This window comes from Glossina fuscipes, unplaced genomic scaffold, assembly GCF_014805625.2.
Source record: "Glossina fuscipes isolate IAEA_lab_2018 unplaced genomic scaffold, Yale_Gfus_2 28, whole genome shotgun sequence".
NCBI classification, from domain to species: domain Eukaryota; kingdom Metazoa; phylum Arthropoda; class Insecta; order Diptera; family Glossinidae; genus Glossina; species Glossina fuscipes.
In genome coordinates, this window is record NW_023998423.1 from 5,881,163 (window position 1) to 5,906,451 (window position 25,289).

Here is a 25,289-nt window from a genome sequence, read left to right on the forward strand (position 1 = left end):
ATACAAACAAATTTACACCACAACGATGCTATTAAATGGTAAATGACTCTTATTGGCTCGCCGAAGAAATATCGAATTATGTGGTTATAGTGAAAATATAACGATACAAAAAGTCGCTTTGCTTGCCTTTGACAGCAATAGGAATTGTTGTGAAACGAAAACGACTGAAATAAAAAGGAAACTAAGGCTCTGCTTGCGCAGTCGATGAACTAGTTTTACGTGCAAAACCTCTTCATAGAATACGTTATAATGAAAAGGCGAGGAAATTGAATATAATCAATTTAGAAGTTTTCCACTTTTATAAAATATTATTATAAGATTTTTTTCTCTTCTCTTCTTCGTCTTTTTCTTTTTCTTATCCAATCAGTTGAGTATCATTCAAGCATATATTGAATAGTATGCAGGCTGCAATAGAACAAAGATCATTTTCAATGTATCGATGCTTTGACGAGAAGTATAGCTTACCATTGCGGCACAGGGACCAGTTGGTGAATATTCTGAACAACAATTAGTTTATTCATTAATGTTTAAAAACCGCACTAGTCTCTTGTATGTGCTGTGAAATTGAACAGAAATTTTCTGTATAAAAGTAGCATTCGATTTTCCTTGAATATAAAGAGAATACTGGAGTAAGTTAGTGTTGTCTACTTTTGCTTGAAATTAAAAGTTTTGCTTACTGATCGTACTGATCATTTTTAGGGATAATAAGGTCAGGAGAAACATCTATTGTCGGGTTCCTAGTCAATTAAAAATATTTATTACTTTTTCAAGATCGAGTTCTTTATTTGCCCGGGACTGTTGCCATGAGATTTACGGAAAGAAGCGCTTCATCGAACATTTGAAAATGGCGGGCGAGAATTTATCTACTGGACACCCAACCTGGCAAATAATCGCGAATGTAGAGAAAAAAAAAAAAGACAACCTCACTAAAGTTGAGTAAGAATGAATTTTTGATGATTTAGTCTGCATATAACTTTAATCGACACATTGTTACGAAATTCACTTTTCTCGGATAGGATTCGTAATGCCAGATCGTGGTTTTTCGAAGAGAAAAACACTTCCTCGATTTCACTTCAAGATTGTTTATTTACAATTAATATGTTTAAGGGTAGAACTATTTACATTTTACTTTGGCAATGCTCTCGACTTCTCAACTCCTCAATGCCGTTTTTCGACTCAAATGTTCTTGTCCGACTGACTCTGACTTGCGCAAATAGTCTACTTATACACATTTTTACAAGCATATTACTATTACCCACGATCGTGGCTTCATTTTTGATCCGTTAACTTGCTTTCCCGCTAATCGATTTCCTCGGCCGGCAACTGCATGACGCGCCGCGAATATGCACTTGGGTTTCCCCTCTCTAGGGAATTTATTGTTTGGAAAAATCAATAAATTGGAATGAACTGGATTTGGTATTTCCGTAACAGTATGTTATATTAAGTAGAATAACAATCGCATTCTGGCTTAAGACCGCTAATCAGAAACGATAAGAGAAAACAATGCCTTTGCTTGTCATAGCTTTTGTGACTTTGCGTCAAACCTTACCACATAATAGTTACAATCAAACTCCCCAATATATATGTATAAGCATAGATATGTACTTTATCGAAGGGAATTTTCGCGAGTTAAACCATGTCGTCGATTTTGGATGTTGACAGAACTCTAAGTGTCACAGAATTTTGGACTGAAACTTGATTTCCATATTCTTAGTTGCATTCAAAGGCAAGTAGAGACGTTATAGCAAGCCGCCGTTGAATACGCTGCACCACTTGGCTTAGACACAGTTATTCATGAATTTTTCCATTACATTAAGTGATTAGCTTCGACTTGTGAATTTAACTTTAATAAGCGGTGAATAGTGAAAAATTTTAAACAAACATGTCGGCCCAAATGCTACCCCATGGATTTCAATGCCATTCCTCTGAAAGTATTTTGTTAATTTGTTGATTCTATTGGATATTCTTTATACGATGAAATATGGAATTTTGACTGACATCAGGAAAATGCTCGATACCGAAGCCATCCTCAGTCTTGATTGCTGGAACAAACACAAACATTATAATGGGCACACGTTGTCCTAAGATGGTTCGTAAAAGTCTTTTCAAAATAAGGCTTTGTGTGGGAAGTGGTCGAAGAAGTGATCCGACCTGAACCCAGTCTAATAGCGTGTCTGCTTAGACCAAAACACGTCAGCGTACCTAATTTTGCCAAAATATGTCAAAAATTGTTACCTGCAGATTGAACACAAGAAGACAAGACAGATGGACAGACAAGCTTAGATCGATTTACAAAGTGATTCTGAGTCGATGGCTATAATAACAAATAAGTCTCTTCCAAGTTCTCCTGGATGTTCTGTTCATCCGATCAAACTTAACATATGCTTGTACCCCGCCAGTGATTTAGGATATAATCGAAACTAACAATGAAATTCTTCAAATAAAATTCTAAAACATTATATAATAATTAATATATGTTACTAAGATCACTTGCACATGCAGTCAATGCGAATTAACATTTATATGAAAGGCAATTGTCTGCTTTATCACACATACATACAGAGGATAAGACTAAAATGCCTATTATTCAATCATATTTAATTTATCGAAATATTTAATTAAATTTAAGTAAATTCATGAAATTGAACTCCAAAACTTATCTACAATACACTTAACAAAAACAATGGAGAGTATGAAACCATAATTAGGACTTAGCATTGCAGTTAACCGATTAATCAATAACATGGATGGAATGAAATGGAAATAAAAATTTTACAAATAGTTAATTGAGATGCATGCTATGAAAGAAGTGGATGTGAACGCGCTTACAGTAAAGTACAATTGATTGGTCGGCATGCTCACAATAATTATAATAAAATAAAATTACTTGCGATTGTAGTGTTCTGGTTAATGGTTAAAGATGAACACATTCAGGTTTAATTTTTTGCACCCTGCACCACTTATGTTTAGTGCGGGCGTATATAATACGTAGAAGGGCTTAAGATAGATGCACCTTTTATTATATTGATCGATTCAGAAACACAATCTGAATTGATCTAAGCCTTTCTTTCCGTCTGGTGTATGTGCATGTATATTTGTGTCCAAGCTACAGGTCGCAATTATCGATATATTTTGAATAAATTTGATGACGTGTTTTCGGCCGAGGAAAGAAGGCTATTGAAAATGGTTCTGATCGGTCCACTTTCTCGACGACTCCCTATATTAAGATCTATTCTAAAAAGTTGTTATATGGGAAAAAATTGCATTTTTCAAAATTTCTCGGCAAAAGTCGCTAAGTAGTAATATTTTCGGCATTCTAAACTCGGCATAAAACTTTGAACTGGCTGGGGAAATTTTTGAACCCTCTCTCATATAGAGAAAACTAAAGTTGATACGGCGAAAAAATGTAATTTTCAATGTTTTCAATGATGATTATAGCGTAAAAGTAGGTTCGGCCTATATTTTGGATCCTACCATAATAAGAATTTTCTCGAAAATTGATTCTTTGTAGAGCAGAAAAGTGTAAGTTTCAACAAGTGATGTATGATGAGTATTGACTCATAACAGTAATTTCTTAAAAAACTGAACTTTACAATATCTGAACGATCTAAGCCTATTTTAGGACTCTGTCTTATGTAAGGATTAATCTTGTACTACATGAGGCTACATTTTGGGCTCGCTTTTCCATCAATATGCACATGAAAAGTATGCCTTTATATGGAACACAAGATATAATTTTTATATTCTATAATAAAAATAAGAATTGTGTTAGACAATATAGTATAGGGTTTTTAACGGTCGATCGTGTTCTACTATAATATTCCTACTTGTTGTTTTTTTTTTTCCTTTTATGATATCTTTACTTAAGGCTGTGGGTATCTGAAATTCGCTTTAAACCGAACATGATTTCTTTTTCTTTTTATTAATTTTGTAAAATAAAAGGAGTGCAACATTTCATTATGGTTTACAATACTTAAGCAACTTTTTCATTTTGAATGATTTTACACGAATAATAAACTCATGTTTATGTTAAAAATGTTAAAGTTGGCTTTTAAATTATTACTAACAAACCTCATTAACACTTTCTCTGGTCTAACTGTAACAATAAATAAACTATATTGTATATGGAGATTTGTGCTAAAAAGAAATAAAAAGAGAAAAAAAAGAAAAAAAAAAAAAAAACTAACGCAAACTTTGCTTACGGAAATTCATTAACAGACTAATAACCCAGTTACTGCATTCTTTTTTTATGAAAAAAAGAAAAAAAAATTAAATAATGTACAATAAATGAAAAGCAAGTAAGAAAGTTATCCACGCCTTAGGGTGGTATTTAGAGCCGCCACATAAAGTAAATAAATGAGAATCGCATTTTTCAGTTAATTGCGGTCGTGTTAGTAGGTCAAAAATGGTCCTATTTTAACATAAAATTTCTATACTTTCTTGCCGCTTTTATTATTCTACTCACCATTGTGCCCTCCCACTAAGTTATTAACGAAAACATTGTTTGCTTTTGAGTTGTTTTTTTTTTTTTTTAATTTTTTTCAATTTGTTAAACGCATTGAAGGCTTTTTCAAAAATTATATATCGGACTTTGATAAAGATACATGCAACATAAGCAAGAAACTTTTAAATGGCAGAATGGATGCCGTGAAGCTAATCCTAATTGTTGATATGCGAATGCTTTTCATTGGCGTAAACGAGATCCTTTTCTATTTTGATTGTCACTTCTTTTAACGGCTCATTCATCATAGGAGAAACGTTTGTCGCATTTTTTCTTCTTTTTTTGGTTTTGGGTTAAGGCAAAGACAATCTCTCAAACAAACTGGTACGAGCAACAAGAACACTGATCATTATGTACCGCATAAAACTTTGCCTAATACAATTACTTGCCCATAGTCGTCAAAGTTATGCCTGATTGCGAGAGAGAGAGAGAGAGAAAGAAAGAGAAAGAGAGAAAGAGAGAGAGGGAGAGAGAGAGAGAGAGAGAGAGAGAGAGAGAGAGAGAGAGAGAGACATGAAGTAAAAAGCAAATTTAATTTTTTGGTCAAGAAACTTATTATTGTATTAATCACAACCTTCACAGGGGAAGACATTCCGCATGATAGATATATGTGATCCAAACAGGGTAGTAAATTTATATATCATATCACTATTTGCAATCAATTTACTTTACAAAATATCTAACCAGGCGAATCATTTGTTGTTGATTTGCTAACTCCCGGAAGAAGAGGGAGAAGATATACTAAAAGTTAAACCCTGTTGTCATATGAGCAACAAGGCAAGAGATATATTAAAAATTGGAAATTTTTTTTATTTAAGAACTTTTTTTAAATCTCGCAAAGAGTCGGATCACATGTATTTTCAAAATTACTCGTTTTTGAGCCTAAATATAGCCGTGTACAAACCTTCATTTAAATGCTTCGAACAAAGCGATCGATCGATTGAACACAAGAGTGTATAAGATATCGGAAGAAGAGAGACATATTAAACTCAATTCAGAAAATGATTATGTTTCTAACCCGAATGACGTATAAATTGATACGAAGGGTACTTTTCGAAATTTCAAACTCTATCTATAAGCGTTCTAAAAGAAACGACAAACTAATTAGGCTGGGCCTTTGTGCTCTGTAATTAAATAGAGCTACGCTTGACTACTTTCATCATTGTTTACACTACAACTAAAGTCAATGATTTGAGAAAATTTATTTGCTTTATTCACAAGCGGCGCAAATGAGAAAACAAAGAGTTCGCTTTGCTATTCAGGCAGATAATGTTGGCTGCTATTGAGAAATTTTTTTGCTCAATTTTTAATCCAAAAGTTCCAGCAAGTCCTAAACAGTGGTATAATAATTATTTATTCTTTGGGATAAAGTCAACCCTTCGGAATAAAGTAAGTCCTTGTAAAAATCTTCGTAATATTTATAACCTAATCTCTTTATCGGATTCCTTATATGTCCATAACATTAGATCTGCCATTGGTTTGTTTATTACAGAGAGAGTGACGAGTTATGATTTGTCAATATGTCAAATGGTTTTGCCTGTTTGCGTCGGTTTAATGGCACATTACCAGCTGAATTCGTGTCGGCTGCGAAGGTCCGTCTGGGCTATGTTATGTGGTTTTCCCGTTGAAAAACGCCTTAAGCGATTTGAAATGATAAACACTGTCAAGCAGTTGTTTGTTAGTTGTGTCTTTCTTTTTTCAAACCTCCTCATCTTTGTTTCTATATCTCTCTGTCTGTCTTTTATGTTTTTTGCTCCCCACTGCAACAGAGCTCTATTCTTATCCGGTTTCGGACAAGCAGAGGCCTTTATTGAGGTCCTCATAACGCCTGTGTACCACTAAACGTATGATAAATTTGCGATGCGAAAGAAGTGCGAATGGAAACATTTGTGTTACTATTATTATTGACTTCGTTTTTTGGTGAATTAGTCTCTGATGCTTCTCGAGCGTAATCTATGCAAGAAAGTAGCAAAGGATTGTAGCCTGAAAAAATAAAGTATAAAGCTGTCTAAGGGATTATGTACTTGATTTAATTGACGGTGGAATTATTAAAATTATAAAAGTTGGGATGGTGTGTTAAAACGACGGTAGGGGGCGCATCGCACCAGGTGCTTGCATTGTTTTGCGCCGAGCAACTAGGGATATAAACGACAAATTGCAGCTTTCGCAAGCAATAACTATAGATAAAGAAATGGGCGTAACTGCAGATGTTACACCTAAGTCGGCTAGGAATGGGCATATACTGCCCAAGATCACATCTAGTATGCCCCAATTTTTCGGAGATGAAATATATTAAAACACGAACTCGGTTAGACCTTTCCTACGCTCCGCGTAATAAGCGAAGACTTAATTTATTACCATTTTCTAATATTTGTTTGAGACAAGCTGGTAGATTGCGCCGCTATACATAGGCAGGTTGTCGCATTCAAAGTAGTCTAAAATAGTTTACAAAATGAAAAATACTCTATACTATGCATCTTTGATAGAACGTGATAATCATAAGACGTGACGTGAAAGTGATAATCTCAGAAAGTGACCACAAGATATTCCTTAGCCTGTCAGTATTGGTAAGCAATTACGCAGGTATTTCGGAAGTAGCGAAAACTCTACATAACGCGTATTTATGAGTGGATGGCCTGACGGTTTTTGCGTAAAAAACTTGTGCTTGTATGTCCGTCAGACTTGCATTTATGTAGCAATTTAGTTGGACGCCAGTTTTGTGGAAACACCCTACGACAATTTTTATTAACCAATATAGTAGTAAGTCTATGTTCTCTTACCTCGAAAGCTGTTATTTAAACAAAGTTTAGGGCAACCTTGCATTGCCACTGCAAGAGGAATGGAGTGCCAAAACTGAACTAGCTAATTAGTGAGCCGTGGGCTGCGGTTAACTAAAGTTATTGCACGTACGTATGTTTTATTTAATTATTCGAAGGGACACGTAATCCCTGAGCCTATCTAACCATGCCATCCTGCCTATAGTCTCACTGCGGCCCATCAAGAATTGCATTGAGAGACCGATTTGGACTATAATGTTATTTTAATTAATTTTTTTCAAGGTAAATATTCTTATCAACCATTTTGTAGAGACAGTCACAAGTTTTATGAAGCCACGTCAACGATGGAATTATGTTATGTTTAGTTTGCTTATATTTAATGCAATTTGAAGAAAAGAAATTCTTTTCAATTTAGCTCAGAAATTGATTTATAAGCATTTCACTTTCTCTAGTGTTTACGTGCGTATATGCAGATAAAAAAAAATAAAATAAACTTACATTTCATAGACGCTATAATTTGTTTTCATTTCGTTCGTCTATTGATTCGATTCGTTTCATTCATTTCCACAGATGCATTGATTTAATTTTAGTTTTACTGCACTTGAATGATTTTCATTTATTTATTAAATTAAATTTTCCATTACAATTTCTCTCTGAGCTGAGCGTTCGTTCTGATCTCTTATATGTTTTCTGTACGGTTGATTACAATCTCTGGTATTAAAACATAAAAAGATTTCGTAGATGTGTTCTGTTATTACTTGCTCTTTACGTTTACGTATATTGCATGTATATGTGTGTGCTTGCCTGGGTTTTATTTTTTCCCTTTTTTATGTTACGAAGTAATTGATTTTCCATGGCAGGAGTTTATTTTCATGCTTGTCTTTGATTTATTTATTATTTGTTGTATTTAACTCTATGTCATTCATTCAGTCAGTTAGAGCTTGTCAACGTTTGATAGGTTGCTTTGGTAAGCTTGTCTCTTGATTTTTTAAATAGTCAAGTGGCTCTGCATGTGTTTGTACGCATGGGTTTCACATACAATTGACCGCAAGAGGGATTTTATAATTGTTTCAATCATTATTTTATATAAATACTTTTTTAAGTATTTTCTGTTACTAAGCAACTGAAAAGGCCTGCAGGGTGATTATGCGACAAGTCTTCTTGATTTCTGTGTGAATGACGGTAATAAAATAAAATAAGTTATTACAAAGTCAATAAGAAATTTTGTGAGAAATTATTAAGTCTTATACATAAGCGAAGTGATGAGCTCGTACAACCGCACAGTGCTTGAAAAAAAAAAGCGATATTAACGATCATTATTCTACGCCATTACGTCTGAAGTCATTATGTTTTTCATCTTACTTTGTCGTACAATAACTAAAACTATTTATATTACCATCATTATGCCCTACACCACTTGTGGTATAAGGTATATTAAGTTAATGTGGACATATGTAACCCGCAGGAAGGCTTGAAATAAAACCACTTTTTTTATAATACCGATCGATTCAAAATCATAATCTGAATTAATCTAAGCCGGTCTACTCATCTGTCCATCTGACGTCCATCCATGTAAATTTGTGTTTAAGGTACAGGTGGTCATTTTTGATATATTTTGATGAAATTTGGTGCAGCGACCCAACAAGGAACACTATTGCAAATGATTCGGATCGGCCCACTTTTTCAACCACGCTTTTCGATAACGCCCTATTCTAAAAAAAAATTCTAATTTTCAAAATTATCGGGGAAAGGTAGTAGTCGTTAAGTAGTGGTATTTTCGACATTCTAAGTTGGTATGGAAACTTTGAATCGGCTGGGCCTATTGTTGAAACCCCTCTCATATAGCGAAAACTGAAGTTCATACGACAAAAAGTTATAATAGCAATGAAACATGAAAAAATAAGCCATGCCAAATTTGGCCTACCACGGCCTATATTTTGCATCCTACTACCACTTAGTAAAGTGATGATAAAAATTGCCCCGTAATAGTAATTTCATATAAAAATAAGAATTGTGTTAGACAATGTGGCGAAGGGCGTTTAATAGTCGGCTTATCCCGACTATAATGATTCCACTTGTTTTTCCTTAATTTTCACGGGAACACTTATAGGCTGAGCGATCGGGAAGGCAGACCAATATAGCCTCAACTTGCCAACGCAAAGTCATATGCCAAACCATTGCTTTTTTGCAAATTCTCCCTACACAACGTTAACTATTAGGCATTGCTGCCACGTAAGGCTTCGTTGTTTGAAAGAGTGTTTATGTGGAAACGATTTAAAAAGCCACGCCCTTATTTCCACTTTGCTTAGCAAGTCAAAAACAATATTTCACCCATTTTTGTTGAGAAATATTAACACTAAGGCTACCGACATTTCATGTATACCTATTTCTACCATGAGCGGTCAAATGACCGCGTCAAAAAAAACATATGTAAAGTAGATAGTAAACAAAATATTTTTCTGATGCTACAATAGATACTCGTTCCCCGCTTTTCGATATTGTATGTTTTATTTACTTTTATGCATTTTCATCACATTTTTTACAAATTACATCATTTTGTATTGCACATTTTCCACATACGTATTTTTTACATTTTATACAAATTTTGTTTGTTTTGTTGACTTTACAATATCTTATTTGACAAGATCTCCGCTCAGAAGAAGCAGTGTTTGTGTTTATTATTGTTTTTGATGAGCATTCTTGGCTTATCTGTTTCTCTTTCTGATATTCGGTCCCAAGTTCTTCTGCCAACTGAAATAAAAACTCTTGCCTCGATATTTCCCCACCCGCCGCTTCTTTATATAAAATCCAAGAGTTTATCCCGGCTAAATCTAAGATATTGAAAAAGATCTGTAAAGGCCATCTTTGAGATTTAGATTTTACACTAAATTTTATTATTTTTTTTTTTCTTGGATAACGATGTTTGCGTGATAAATGGAGACCATCTATATTTCTAGCTTCTTAAAGAAAAAAAAAGACAACACTTTCACTGTCATTAAAAATGACTTTATTGTTTTTTCAAATGTTCTTCTTTATGATCTATGATGACGCTTTTGCATTTGTTCAAATTATTTCCATTCAACATATGCTATTGGAACTAAGGTTTAATGGTGCCTCGATTTTACAGTAAGGTGCGGTTTTTGCATAGCGCCAACGTTTGCTGAGCCTCACACAACAAATGATTTTGGATGACCTTGCCGATTTCCGCGCATGCGCGAACGACCGCCACGACTTAAGTCGTTATAGCAGCGTTTTAGAACGGCAAGGGATGGTGCATCTTTTCCAAAAGTGAAAGTAAGTTGACAGCTTCACCCTCCTCTTAATAATCTACAATGAATTTCGTAAAAACTATCGCACGAAACTATTCAAGGGTTGATTCATCATTTCGTGGAATCACAATTTTCAAAAAATATCCTGAGAGTCTACTGATCAAAAATGCCAAAGTTTCGAGTGCGCCCTGTAAATGGCACCAAACAACATAGAGTGTTGCTAAGACTAAAAGCATAAGCTACGATCAATGTACGGCTTTCTTAGGAAGAATTATTCAAGTTTTCCGTATTTCCTGAAAATTTCTCAAAAGTTCTGAACAGTCGTCTCAACACAAAAACAAATGTGTAGACAACAAGCAGATAGATCTGTAGAATTTCAGCTGCTAAGGGCGATCTTTTTTGGATTGAAACCCAATAATGATAGCAATCGGGGCTATAGTCTTATTGCTGCAGTTTGCAAAATTTTGAAAAAAACTTTTGGTAGCTAGCGTTTTTTTCTAAAATTATTTCAAGAATAGCTGGTTCATCAAGTCGATCTTGATACTTTCTCGGTCTTGGATCCTAAAGAGGCCATATAGATGTAAGAAGCTGCATTGGTTTACATGCAGCAACGAAGCACGATGAATGACTGTGATCCGCCTATATGCGCGCTCAAAATATGGAAAAAACTAAATCAATCTCTATAAAATAGTGACATTTCTCTTATACGGCCAGTAGTATCACTTTTATCTTCAGTCTAAAATGGTTCCGTTACGTTTGCCAACACGCCCCAGGTTACCCCTAAAATTTTATTTTCTACTTATATCCAATTTTCTGCAACACGAGTTAGCAGAAAAAAAATGATATTAAATTGGAATTAGAAAAAATTGTATCGTCTGTCCGTCTGTGCTATGTCTATTGTAGACATGCTCTTGAACGCAAAACTGCACCTATCGACTTCAACTTTGGTGGAATAATTGAACGCTATTGGACGCAGATTAATATTGAAAGTTTTCCAAATCCGTTGAAGGACTCGTCCACAGTACTGCATAAAAAGGTGGCAAGTCTGCTTTTCAAAAGAAATAAAAAATTGGTTTTTTGCTCATTATTCGCAAACTGCAGCAGGAAAACCTACAAAAAATTGACCGTATATTCTATGGGCACTGCTCTAGTATCTCGACAAAAATGGATAAAATCGGCCGCGCCTACTCAATTTTATAGTGCGTCATAATATAATTTTTTCTTTTTTTTTTATAAGTTCCAGTAAAAGGAAACTTAAGATTTAGATTATTACTCTTAAATTCCGGTATATTAAAATATCTTACAATTCTCAGCCACTTCCTGCAAATCTCCATGGTTTGTGTTACACATTGAGAAAAAATATTTTCGATTTATTTCTCTCGTCTATCGTGCTGCGCACTGCAATGCAATCTGTGTAAGAAAATTGTTGAAAAAATTTGTAGACTTACCCTCATCTGCCGTAACTGGATGTTGCTCTGCTTTTACTCCACTTAATATCAAATTCACTAAGATTAGTCCAATTTTTGTAGATAAACATTTTTGATGGTTAGGCATTATTGTAAAAAGATTTGTGCTTAAGAAAATTATGTTTAAAATTTTCTTCATTTAAATTAAAAATGAATCATGGACGAGAAACATTTAAAAATTTTCATTATGCCTCCGTCAACATAATCCTGTAAAAACCTGTAAAGAAAATGAATAAAGAGAAAAATGCAGAAATTGTGTTAAAATGCATTCATAAAAAAAAAAGGCATAAGGGAGTTAATTAATTCTCATTTATAACCATTTTCACAAAGCTCTGCTAAAGTCCAACCATTAGTTTGGTTAAGAGTGATGAAGAAAAAAAAAAAAAAAAAAGAAAAAAAAATAGAAGCAATTTCCACCTTTCTAAGCATTTTTCTTTCAATTAAAAAAAATTATAATACGCAAAGGAAGTGGTCAGTCGAAGTTTCGGATTGTTGTTGTTACAGGAACTTTGCTTAGGCTTTTCGGTAATGCTTTTTATCATTTCGATTAAAATATTGATTAATTAAGTTTTTTGTTGTTTTTTTTTTTTTCTTGTTCTTTTATATGGCCTTTACAAATGCTCCTTTTAAATATTTTGCATAAGAAAATTTGGATTTTAAATTAAATTAGTTAGTAAGTGAAATCTAAATTGAATCAAAAACGTAATCGTTTTCTTATTTGTCGCAATTTAGTTATTAATTGCAGCCACGATCAAGTGTTACAATTGATTAAAGCTTTAAAAACGCCAATAAGCTATTGCCAAGTATCGCTAACACGCAAGGTAATTGAACAGTTTTATCAATAAGCAATAATTCATCAGAGGGTAATTTACAGCAGTTATTGTGTGTTACCATCCTTTCATGGAGACAATTCCGAAAAAGATTGATTGTTTTCGCTAACAATTTAACATTTTTTTCATATCATTGCAAAAAAACCAAGACTATGCGCTCAGCCATCATGAAAACCATTTAGATGATTTATTATATAGTACGCGCTAACAGGCGGTAAATTTTCTACGATAAAGTCACTAAGGAATGCATTTAGCGAGCAAAAGGTTACCTTGCTTGCGTTTATATTTATTATTTCTATTGCATAAATTCCTATTAAATATTAGTTTCGAAATATGTGTTTTTGATTTTGAACACACACACACACTCCGTGCAAACGATGCCATCAATTTTGGTTAAGTTATAAAAAATGATTTCCTTTACCTAGGTTACGTAGGTACCCTCCAGCAGAATACACCATTTTTTCGAAAGAATTACTACTACATTTTATCAAGTATGATGGGCTGTCATAGTATTGGTCTCACTTCGATAATATAAAGTATTTCATCTGCTTAGCTGCTTGTAATTGTATGCAAAACAAATAATTTACGATAGCAACTACACTTGACTTGTTTAATACGTTGAATGTTAAAATTCCGCCATTTAGTGACGTTTTCAACGGAAAATGAAGACAAATCCAAGTCGAAGTTAAGAAAAGCCGCATTTTACGACACTCAGTTATATCACTCAGTAACCTTAAACTTAAAATTTAACTATAAGGTTTCCTTCAGCCAATTACTAGCAAACCGAAGAAAATCAATCATTTGGTTAATAACATGACGTAGGAAAATCCTTCACAATAAGTAAGAAAATGTCAATCATAAGAAGTAAAAATGAAATAAAAATAACTTAACTAATATTTAGCACAGTTTATCGATATAGATGACTAGCAAATAATTTAATTTTTGTTCGACGAGGTCAGTTAAATAAACTGTTTGCTACACTACAGCGATATTTGATAGCTCACTATGAAAATTGGCTTTCTTCTAAAATGACATTTTTCTGTTCTTTCTTTTTTTTTTTTTTAAAGATTTTTATAACTTGCATCACTTGCATATTAAGTTTGTGCGGATGTATGCAACACTCAGAAGGACATGAAATAGATCGATTTTATATTCAAATTCATAATCATTTTCCAAATCAATTAAAATGTGTCTGTCCATCTGTCCACGTTCTTTGTTATGTTCACCTTATGTTCACAAACCGCAATTGTTTATTAAGTTTGGTACACTGACGTGCTGTGGCCCAAAGATGGACGGTATTCAAAACTCTCTTCGGATCAGACCACTTTTTCAAAGACTTCCCAAATAACATCTCATTTTGGAAAGCACTCTCATGAACAAGTGCAGAAAGGTGTAATGCATTTAAGGGTGGGCCGTGGCGTTCTACTTTTTTCTTGCTTCTAATGGTTTTCTACTCAACAGACTCGTTAATGAAATAATTTTCGAACAAGAAATCCCCGGAAGAACGGCTTAACTCTCAAGGAAGAAACTATTTAATGTGGATAATCTATCGATGACATAATTTAGCGAATTTTTCTTTGCATGTAATTTTGAGCAGGCCTTGAGCTTCTAGTTCGCTCACGCCCAAATCGGATAAAGTAAATGTAATCGACTTTTAATTTCATCAAAATATCAGGTTTCAATCAATTGACCGCCAAGTCCAAGCGATGTGGCCATCTTTGAGTGCTTTCATTGCCGTTACATTACAAAGTTGAAATATGTCTGAGTAATTCATAAGCAATTTCTGATCTAAAAACGAACATATGTTGAAAAATTGATGCCTGCTGTTATTAGAAAAATTTTACGGAAATTCAAGAACTTGTAAAAGTGATCCAATCTTGAAATATGAGAAGTCATTGAGAGAAACGTATGAGTAACAACGGTTAGGATCAGTGGGTAAAATAGAACAGTACGACCTTACATTTGTAGTAAGAAATTATTCTGGATTAACTATTAAGAAACGCTTCTCTTACTATTTAGTCTGGTCGACCAATACGATCTTGACATTGATTAAACATATATAACAATGTTCTTAATACAGGTCGATGGTATACCAAGCAAACAGATTTATTAAAGATATATAAGGAACAAAAATGATTAATATTGAGATAATATATCGAGTATGCAACGCTTCTTCAAGGTTCTTATTTAGACCAATTCATCTATAAAAGATATTGCCAAGAATTTACATGAGTCTATCGTGACATTTAGAAGAAAGGCGTTGAATTTGATTTTATAAAGGTGAATTAAGATATGAGAGGCATATCCACAAAATTTGGATGAAAGTAACGTTTAACCTCGCGATTGATACTACAAATCCCTTTGGAAGACTCATTCGGATAATGCAAGCACTGAATTATTGTATATAGGTTCTTTCTTCGAATTTTGGAAAAGGGTTAGGGATATTAGTAGTTGATAACACCTTTCATTAATTAGCTTTGTGCAAAAGGATTTTGTGTATCTTTGGTCTTATGGAGGGATGTCTTCTCCTTTTAAGGAAGCTTGTACATTAACGGAGACCTGATCGCAATATTTTAGATAATAAATTTTCCTCTTTCTTTACATCTTACTCTAGATAGATCTCTTTTTCTCTCTTTATCGATCTTTTTCTTATCTTCAGTTTAAGTTGGAAATATTGAGATAAAAGAAAAATATCTGACGCCTGCATGAATAGTGCTTTTAGATAATTTAGTTTCGCAAAGACATGAGTGGGTAATAGATGTCATGAAGTACTTAATACATGCTCTATGTAAAAGACTTTTTTCACCTACAAAGCTAGATATAATAGTTGATAGTAAGCTTCGTTTTACTTTCCGTATTTAATTTCACATAAGGTTGCTCGAGAAAAAGAGATAACGTATGCTTTATAATAGGACTAGACATGAGCTTGGTCTGATTGACACCGGAATATGCCTCCGACATATGACCTCCAAACTATTTTGGCTTTACTGCATTCCAGTCTGTTCAGGAATAATTCTCGCTTTTCGTAAGGAAGTGACCTACCTTCGAAGTCACTAATTTCGTTGCCAGTATGTGTAGACAGCCAATTAATAATAAAGCTTTGGCTTTACTCGAAAACCGCCGATTCATCTTAGGTATTTCTTTCTTGGTAAAGCTGATGAATGGAATGCATTGACTCGAAAACTTTTTGTTAAATGGTTTAAACTGGAATGTTCCTATTCATCCGTCAAATAATTTTCCTTTCACTAAATTTTAGACAAAGTAAATTCAATCATAAAGCATTTAACTAACTTGGGATCTCATGTAAATAATATTTATAACTCAGTCTCCTTACATTCTTCCAAACTTAAATTCGTTTCTAATGCTCAAGTATTGTCGATAGGATGCTTGTACTGCAAAGTTTACGTTAAGGTATTAAACGATGTTGTTACGAATTAGCAGCGAAGCCTTGGTATGCTTTGCGTCGATTTGTGATAGCACGCTCTCAATTTGATGTGGATGATGTGTGCGTAAGTCAGTGGACTATATGTGTACATATTTAATTTTTTTCTTTTCGTTTAATTGATATTATAATTATAATGTCATAGTTAAGTGTTTAATTTTAAGTTCGCTTAGTTTACCTCAAGCAACAACAATAAATAAATAAATAAATAAACCGACTCTACGCTAAGTAAATAAATATTCTATGTGCATTTAGCGGGGATAAGACCGTTGTGACCGTCGTATCCTTGACGAATAGAAGTCAAAGCGTTTGCCGCAAATTGGTTAACAATTTTTTTTTTTTTTTATTTTGAGGAAAATTCCGTCTTATCGATAAGAGGGTTTCGCCAACAAATGTTTGCTTAAGTTAAATAAAGAAAGTAGGAAGAATCCAAAGGCATTTATGCTTAAAGCAGTTTAGCTAGCAAAAGAAACCACTTCAAGTGAAGGAAAAAGAAACCGAAAGCTGCCAACATTTTCATCTTCTTCTTTTTTTACTTTTATTTTGATTTATTCCCGTAATGCGATACCTTTTAATAAACGCCTCTTTCTTTTTTGTTTGTGTTGCTTTGTAAATGATGATCGTAGTGTTGTGTTATAATGTGGAATAATTCTTTAAAAACACAATTTTCCTCTTTTTCACTTATATACACTTAGAAAACACGCCGAATGTAAGAGAAAGAAAGATTTCCCCATGAGAAATCACTTCATTGTGTGTCGGTCTATTGCGATATCAGATAATTACGTAATACTTTTTCTTTTTCGCTTTTTCCTTAATTTTTTTCAATCTGTTTTATGTTTGGTTTCGTTACGAAAAAAATCTCGACCTGAGTAAAGATAAAGGAAAATTAATTAAAGAGTTTAAAGGAAAAGGTGAAACTCGAACGCGTTACATATATATATATTTTCCAGTCCCTATAGATTTCTTGTGAAATTCTCTGTATCCTTTTTTTTATTATTTTTAATGTATTTTTGTCCGCAGATGTTTGTTTCTCTTTTCGTCTATTTTTTTTTTTTTTTTTAAATGCAGTTTTTCGTAAAGTTGAAAAGCACGTAAAACCTAAAAACCCAGTTAAATTGTCCTTGGGAGAAGCAACAACAACAACAACTTATTCAGTTTCTTTTAACTTTCTTTTGAGTACAATTTTTTAAAAGAAATTTTCTGTTAAATGATTTCTTTGGGGATTGCGAGAAAACCTTTTTATAGGATAACATACGAGTTAAGTAAGTTAAGTAAGGTCATGTAAGACACAAAACAAATAAAATCTGTTTGCAAAAAAAAAAAAAATAAGGAAAATAAAAATTGAGTTAACTGTAAAGAAAAGTATATTTACTCTGTGCTTATTTTTCAATTTAAGGAAAATCTTGTTATTGTATTCATTTTTTACTTCATATTATTTATTTACTTAATAAATGTCCTTGTAAGTGATATAAAAGCTCAGTAAAGCAATGGCATTAGCCTGCAACACTTTTGAATGTAAGGTTCAGAGAGCAATGTATTACTGACAGAGAGCTAGAAAACTAGATCGTTTATGCCGACGAGGATTTTGCAGAATATGCAAAGGACTGGAAGTTGATTATAAAAAATGCACAATCAGCCCCCGCATCGAGATGCTTCCGTACGATCTTTTGCCAGCTTAAGTACCCTAAGGCGAACTTGTCTTCGCTTATAGTACTGTCTGGTAAACACGACATTGTGGGGATTTCGTCGAATTTATTTAGGACAAACCGATTCATGAATCGGAATACAAAACAAAGCGGCAGCGAAGGAACTTTTAAAAAACCCAAATGTTTTGTAATAAAATATATATGAATGCACTTCACCCACTTTGTCAAAACGTCGAGAAGCAAGCGTCATAGACCCCAGAATGTCTGGATTAGCATCAAATTTTAAATCGATTTAAGCATGTCCTTCTGCCCGTCTGCGTAATGTCTGTTGCAAACACGCTCCTGGCCCTAAGAATGGAGCTATCAACTTCAAATTTGACGAGGTTCTTGCATGCAGGTTAATATTGAAAATGGGCCAATCGATCGAAGGACACGCCTAAGCTGAGAATACCTCAGTTTTTCAAAAGGAAAAAATTGATTTATTCCTCATTATGCGTAAACCATATTAGATAATTTCAGAAAAATTTAAGCTTATTTTTAGTGGGCGTAGTACCTGTATGAAAGTGGGAGGAACTGATTTCCCCTGCTCACTATTATAGTGTGTCAGTTTTTTTATAACGTGCGTATAAAAAAAGTCTTGGGCAGTTTCAAATTCAGAATGCGCCTAAGCATGTCCGTATGTTTGTGTCTCTATCTGGCCGTTTATCCAACAGTGTAGTATCTGTGTGACACTTCGAAATTTAGTTTGACATTAGAAAAAGCGCTCCACGCTCACCCTACTTTGTAGAGTATAAAAATTATATAAAAATAAAGGATTCGGTCACGACAAAATAGAATTTTCTGAGTCGTTTTTTTTTTAAAGCGATTAAGAAGACAAAGAGCAGAGGTTTGCAAAAACCTCGAACTCGTCGAGCCATTCGGTATTCGGTTCCACATAAAACTTTTTGCATATCATTGCCTATTATTCAGGAGATCTTTTAAGATTACAAAAAAAAAAAAAGAAGTAAAAAGATTTTCAATTTTACGATGCCGCATAAGTGCGTTCTAAAGCAACTTGCTTAGAGGAAAATCGGATCGGCATTGCGATGTGCGCCTTTAATGTCGGTAACTAAAAAAAGCTCGATTAGGATGGGTGATTTACCATAGGCTTGGCGTCGACACCGCTTGGCTCGTTTACCGTTTGGCAAAAACAATCCGTAAGAGCTACAAGCGTAAATTCGGTCATTTTCGTTTAGAGCTTACTCGCAGTTGACAGGATAAGAGGGAGTGGTAGTGGCTCTATACAGCTTGTTTTTAAAGCAAATTTCAATTAACTACAAATCCCCAACTTCATCGTACACAAATAAACTCCATTTTATCAATAAATAAAAGTAATTATCACTAGCAAGAGATTGTAGAAGAATTTTGTTTGCCGTGGTGGCATCGCTGTATTACTTGGTGTGAGTCTAATCACAGTAATTGGTTCGTGTTAGTGAAAGGTAATAATTCACTTATCCTTTATTTATAATTGATTTTAGAATCAGTTCTGATCCTCATTTCAAATCGTTGTTTTTCAACGCGCTATTATACTTGAATAAAGCATTTAAGTTGACCGTTCAAGAGAAGAAGGCAAAATGCAATCAGTAAATCAGTCCAAGTGTAATGATAATCCTCGCATATAATTTGAGTCAGCGCTTAATCAATGCATTGTGCTTAGCGTCGCGGTTACGGACAGGAAATAAGGAGTCTTTAATCATTAAGACCCTCCGACACGCAAAGATATTCAACACAACAACAACAACAACAACTACTCTGCAATTATAATACTTTCAGGAGACAATGAAATCTTTCAACTTATATAACATTCTCGTAACTGTTTTTTTCTTTGTATATCTATTTATTTATTTAGTATTTTGTTCATTGTACAAGTCTGTAGCTGCCAGATGGACAACTTTAATAATATTAAAATTCTGAGAGAGAGAGAGAGAGAGAGAGAGAGTGGAAAAAGTTGTCATAATGTTTACGTAAAAATGTTACCTCATTTCATTTTGTCAATATTTTTAAAAATTTACATTTTTCATTATTCTTATTTACTTTTTCGTTAACAATTTTTTTTGCCTTTGGAAAATGCTGTATGTTTGTTTTATTATTGCCTCGGGAGCCATATTTTAAATGTTGATTTTCGCTTGAAAACTTTAAAAGGAAATCTTTTCGATAAGTGAAAGATGAAAAGCTTTTTTAATAAATTTCCGACAGCTTTTGTGAGCAAAGTAACTGAGACGAAAAAGATGTGATATATGTGGTTTTAATCGAATTGCTCGGCGCTCAACAGCACTGGCTTGAAGTGAACAAAGCATTGCTTATGATATTAAAACTTTGTGCTTAACTTGCTTTCTGAATCTAAATAAAATCTGCCGGTCGATGCTGTAGCCTTCTCCTTATATCCAGCCATGCTGATATTTTGCACATTCTTTCAAGTCCTCGTGACAGTTCCCGTATTTAATCAAAATGGCGGCCATCACAAAATGACAAATCATTTTTTTCTTAGCAATCAACAATCACCTTAGGAGTGATACCAATTAAAGCGGCTTGAACTTTAGCATAACGGGCTAACAAAGCGCTTTAGTTCTATATTAAATAAGGCGGAAGGAACGACGCGACGGTTTTTCTCTCTTTTGTGACCTTGAAACGTTTTGACAAAATCGAATTTCATTTAAAGCGGAATTTCGTCTTAAAATGACTCAAATGTATTTCCCATTTGCCATTCATTATAATGAAAGTTTATTTAAATGATTTTTTTTATAATTGATTTACTTCCTTATTTTTATATATGATATGATTATTATCTGATTTTCAAGTCGGTTTTGCAATCATTTCTTTCTTTTTGTTTGCTTTTGCAAAGAAGCTCTGCTTTCCTTCCAATTTATACCGTCCAATTGCAATCGGAGTATACCTCCTAAATTTATATACGCAACACCGCTTATGGGTACAAGGTTCAGTTTTTGCGGATGTATTCAACATCAGGTAAAGTTTGAGGTATATCCAGAGTCGAGAAATACATTTTATTATACCGGTTGCAGCTTGTCTGTCCGTCCGTCCATCTTGTTTATTTGTATGAAAACCACTGGTCGCAATTTCTGAGACACTTTGTTGAAATTTGTTGCATTCATATATTTTGATTTAAGGATGAACCCTGTTGGCAATGGTTCAGATGGGACTAGATGTTCGACCACTTTCCTTGCAACGTTTTACTTGGAAAGTCCTTATATGATTAATTCTGGAGTGTTATAGGGCATTTAATGGAGCGCCGTGGCCCACTCTTGGCCTTTGACTTGGTTTTAATTAGATTATGAATAAAATGTATACAACACACAGTCAGTTTTCCTTAGTTGTTGTCGGATCGGATGGTTCGGTTCATTCGGTTGATTTTCGAAATTAGCTTGAAGAGAGTGATAAGAAAAAGATATGAAAAGAGGTTTGGTATTTTTCTTTTTTTAAATCACCTTCTGGATCGCCATCCTGATTGTAAAAGACTGACTTTCGCTTTCTAACTGATCAAGGGCATAGTAGATATTTTTCATGGTCTCTCAGGATGAATTTCGAAGTGTTCAAAAATTATAAAAAATTTGACAAGTTTTCTATGTTTCCTAACGTAATAAATGCTATGATTGCAGCTCTTACTGCTTGCCTATGTTTTCCAGCTAATTATGTTCCGTTAATCAAACTTTAACTTATTTAAATAAAACGTGAAAAGTTGTGCAAGTAACTAAATGTCTAGAGATAGCTGCAAACTCTTCGCTTACACAATTCGTTGTATAAATTATTTGTCAAAACATTTTGTTGTTTACATAGGTAAAAGAATAAATAAATAAAATTTTTATCGACTTTTGGTTCCTTTGACCCGGATATCATTAAACATGAATTATTTTAAAGAATATTTGGAAAAACAAGTGGAAATGAAAACATACCTTAACCGGAATCGTAGATTGGTCTTAACTAGACTAGACTAGAGATAATGGTTTCACCGTATATACGAACTTCGACGCCGTAAACGTAATATGTCGCGTAATCATATGCGTTTAAATGCATGAAAGCATATATGACAGAATTACTGCCACAAAGATATTTCAGCTTACAGGTGCCTTTGCTCAGAACTCCAACGCATCTAATTCCTGTTATTTATTGACCGTGGGCCAATCAAACGGATGTACTCAACGAGTACAGAATATCCTCTGCTTAGTTATCTTAAACACTCTTGGAATTCAGATTACGAGCAATGAAATATTAAAAAATCGGATTCATGAGCATAGATCATGAATAGAGTGAATAACCTGACAAGTATTAATTACAATCGAAAATGAAAAGAATTCAAAGTACAAACCGCCAAAACGTCAACAGAAGTTATATTAGTTTCGAAGCATAAAGAAAAACATATTTTCCCAATTTTTTTTCTTTTCTTTTATTGATATAATAAATAGATTTTATTATTCCAACCTTTAAGCATATGAAAGAGGAACGAACGGTTTACAAAATTTTCATTTAAGCATTTTCAAAGTTCAGGGTGGGGTTCGTTGGCTTTCGGAAACCGCATAGAAAAAAAGGAAAGCCATTAGAATCGCGAGAACACTGGATGGTTTTATCTGAATTCAAAGTGCTATACTCAAATATTTTCTGTTAATAGGTATTTACAGCTCGCTGTGCGATGAACGTGTAAACTGTCAATAAGTTCGGTGCATACGTGTCTGAGAAATCATGTCCACTGGTTTTACAAGAAGAAAAAAAGGCATTATAGCTTGGAACACCAGTAGTGATCCTCTCTCTCTCTCTCTTTCTCTTTCCCTCAGTATCTCTCTCTCTCTCTCTCTCTTCCCCTTACTCTCTCTTTCAAAGTTTTACTCCGATTGGAACTTGACATGTACAGTTAGGTGCAACAATACAAGGAATAATAAGAACAATATTTCAAACGCCATGCAACCCCTTAACACAGTTCTATAATCGTAGTCGTAATAAATTTAAATCAAATGAAGAAATAATTTGGATACCTGAACTTGCAGTTTGAAACCCGATTTAATCGGAAACATGTTTCTCGCACTTGCCTCATTGCTGGCCCCTTCAATTTCCATCCGTGTACCTTCAAATTTCACGCGTACGTTTTATGATGCGTTCCCTACTGAGTATGGTGGGATTTTCTCAGTTCATTAAAATTTCTGGTATTTGTATGCGAGTCGCGCTTTCAGAAAATTTTTGGTTTTTATTTTCTATGTGAAGAGTACTATGACCTGCAGCCCTCAGAGAGGTCAAAAAGCTAAAAAAAATTATTTTGCAAGCCATTTGCACCTTTCTATTTTGCTCTCCTTATACTTTCATTTGTATTTTTAGATCCAAAGACTCCTTATGTAGTAAATCTTTTCATTTTTTTGAATATTAATTTGAGGAACTGACTTTATTTGCAGAGCCACGTGAAAGAGGCTTATTATAACCCGTTAAATATTGTCGAACCTAATAAAAGCAGAAAGTAAAGTTTAAGCTAAACTTTTTTTTAGTATTTTTAAAGAAGAGACGGGATAAAAAATTTGCTTAAATTAATTTGTGTTGCCAACATCTGAAAGTGTAATTTATTAGATCGAGTCATAAATAACTCTCGAAGCTAGAATCTATTGTTGTTGTATTTACCCACTACAACCGATCGAAACAAAGGAGTCCTTGTTTTGCGTTGCATACATGACGATTCCAGTTAGTCTTATGTCAACTGTTTTATGTGACGCATGTGTTACATTTAGCTGTTTTTGTTAACCTCTGAAATGGAGAGTCAAAAAGTGCTTATTCGATAGGTAATGCTTTGAGAATTTAAACAAGGCTAAACAGGGCGCTAAGGCGACAGTTGCGAAAATATGCAACGTATATGGCGAAGGACCGACGACAGATCGGGCAGTTAGAAATTGGTTTGTAAAATTTCATTCTGGACATACGACCTTAAAAGACGAGACGCCCTTCCGACTTTTTCGATCATATTGAAGCAAAATGCACGCTAATCAACCAAAGGTATAGCAACAAGGTTGAATATGTATCTTAAACTCAACTGTTAATGAAAACAAAACAAATGTCTGATAAAAAAACAAAAGTTACTTATGCCTCGACCTAATAAGTGCATAAGCTGATAATCTAAGCAATGGTACTACGAATTTGTGCATGTGTATAAATACATGCACTTATCTTCGGTATGATGCTTCATGGAGTTACCAAAGCATTTTGAACAAAATTTAATTTTTTCTCGCAGTTGTCTCAGTGGTCGAAGTGACGAATATGTGTTAAAACCGCGAACGGTTAACGCATAGCTACGCAATGCGGTAGACCGTAATTTAGTTGAGATTGGTCTGTGGTCGTAGCTATTGTAAATGCTCGGTTCGGCCGATCAGCTACACTCCCTAACACTCTCTCTGCCTCTCTCTCTATCTCTACACTTTTTTTCTCTACCCTTTTTGGAATGCATTGAGTGAATGTTCGCACATAGAAGTCGAAAACAATTAAGAGATTAAAGATATATTTCTAGCGGATAGATGGGAAAGCGAGCGTTACATTTTTTAACCTAATCATACAGTTCCATGAGCAATCCATTCAATCAAATTCTTTTCTTAGCGTAATAGCTTTAGGGTAAACAAATGATCGGTTCCTTGTTTTGCTCCCACAAAATGCTTAATATGCTGCAACAATTTTGAAGGAATTCAAACGAAATTCCCTTAAAAGCGTTTGTCCACATTCCGAAATTCCATATAATAAAAATTTAAGTTAACTGCAACTTTAGTTGGCACGTAACACTATTTTCATTGTATTTAACTGTTCATGTTTGCACTTTTTTTCATCTCGAACTCGTAGCATACGTTTCGGACTCTTTCGGACTAACCACCATATACGTTATGTTAACTGTTTGCACAAACAATTCTTTATGTAAAAAAAAAATTGAAAATCTTCTATAAGAAAAAAAAAAAAAAAAAATTATTAGAAATTTTTTGTGAAAATTCATTTTATTATAAAATGTAAACAAAAACATGTTTACCTGCATATAGGACAATAAAATACACATACACACACACGCCACACACACAAAAAACTATCTTTGCTTAAATGATGGCAATATTTGCATTAAATTTTATTATAATTACTTTTAAAGCAATTATTAAAGCGATGAGGAAAAATTCTAAAAAATCGATTTTGTCTTTTTGGCTTAATCGACGTCCTGGATCGACTAGAATATGGGTTATAATTTAATAGGCTGTAAGAGCGTTTTCTTTTTTCTCTTTTAATTTCGAGATCTTTCTCAAGCTTTTCAAGAAAAAAAAAAACATCAGTCTTCCCTTCCGAAGCAATGTCCTACTTGTTGA

At 33.8% G+C, this 25,289-nt stretch overlaps 1 protein-coding gene across 1 annotated transcript in view; it reads right to left on the reverse strand.

Annotated features, from left to right (window-relative positions):
* LOC119636816 overlaps positions 1-25,289 on the reverse strand; it is a 128,361-nt gene that overhangs the window by 97,294 nt on the left and 5,778 nt on the right. The window contains exon 2 of the mRNA XM_038032461.1: positions 11,996-12,230. Within this exon, the coding sequence (XP_037888389.1) occupies positions 11,996-12,152 (157 nt within the window). The 5' untranslated portion in view covers positions 12,153-12,230. The remainder of the gene's footprint in view (positions 1-11,995; positions 12,231-25,289) is intronic.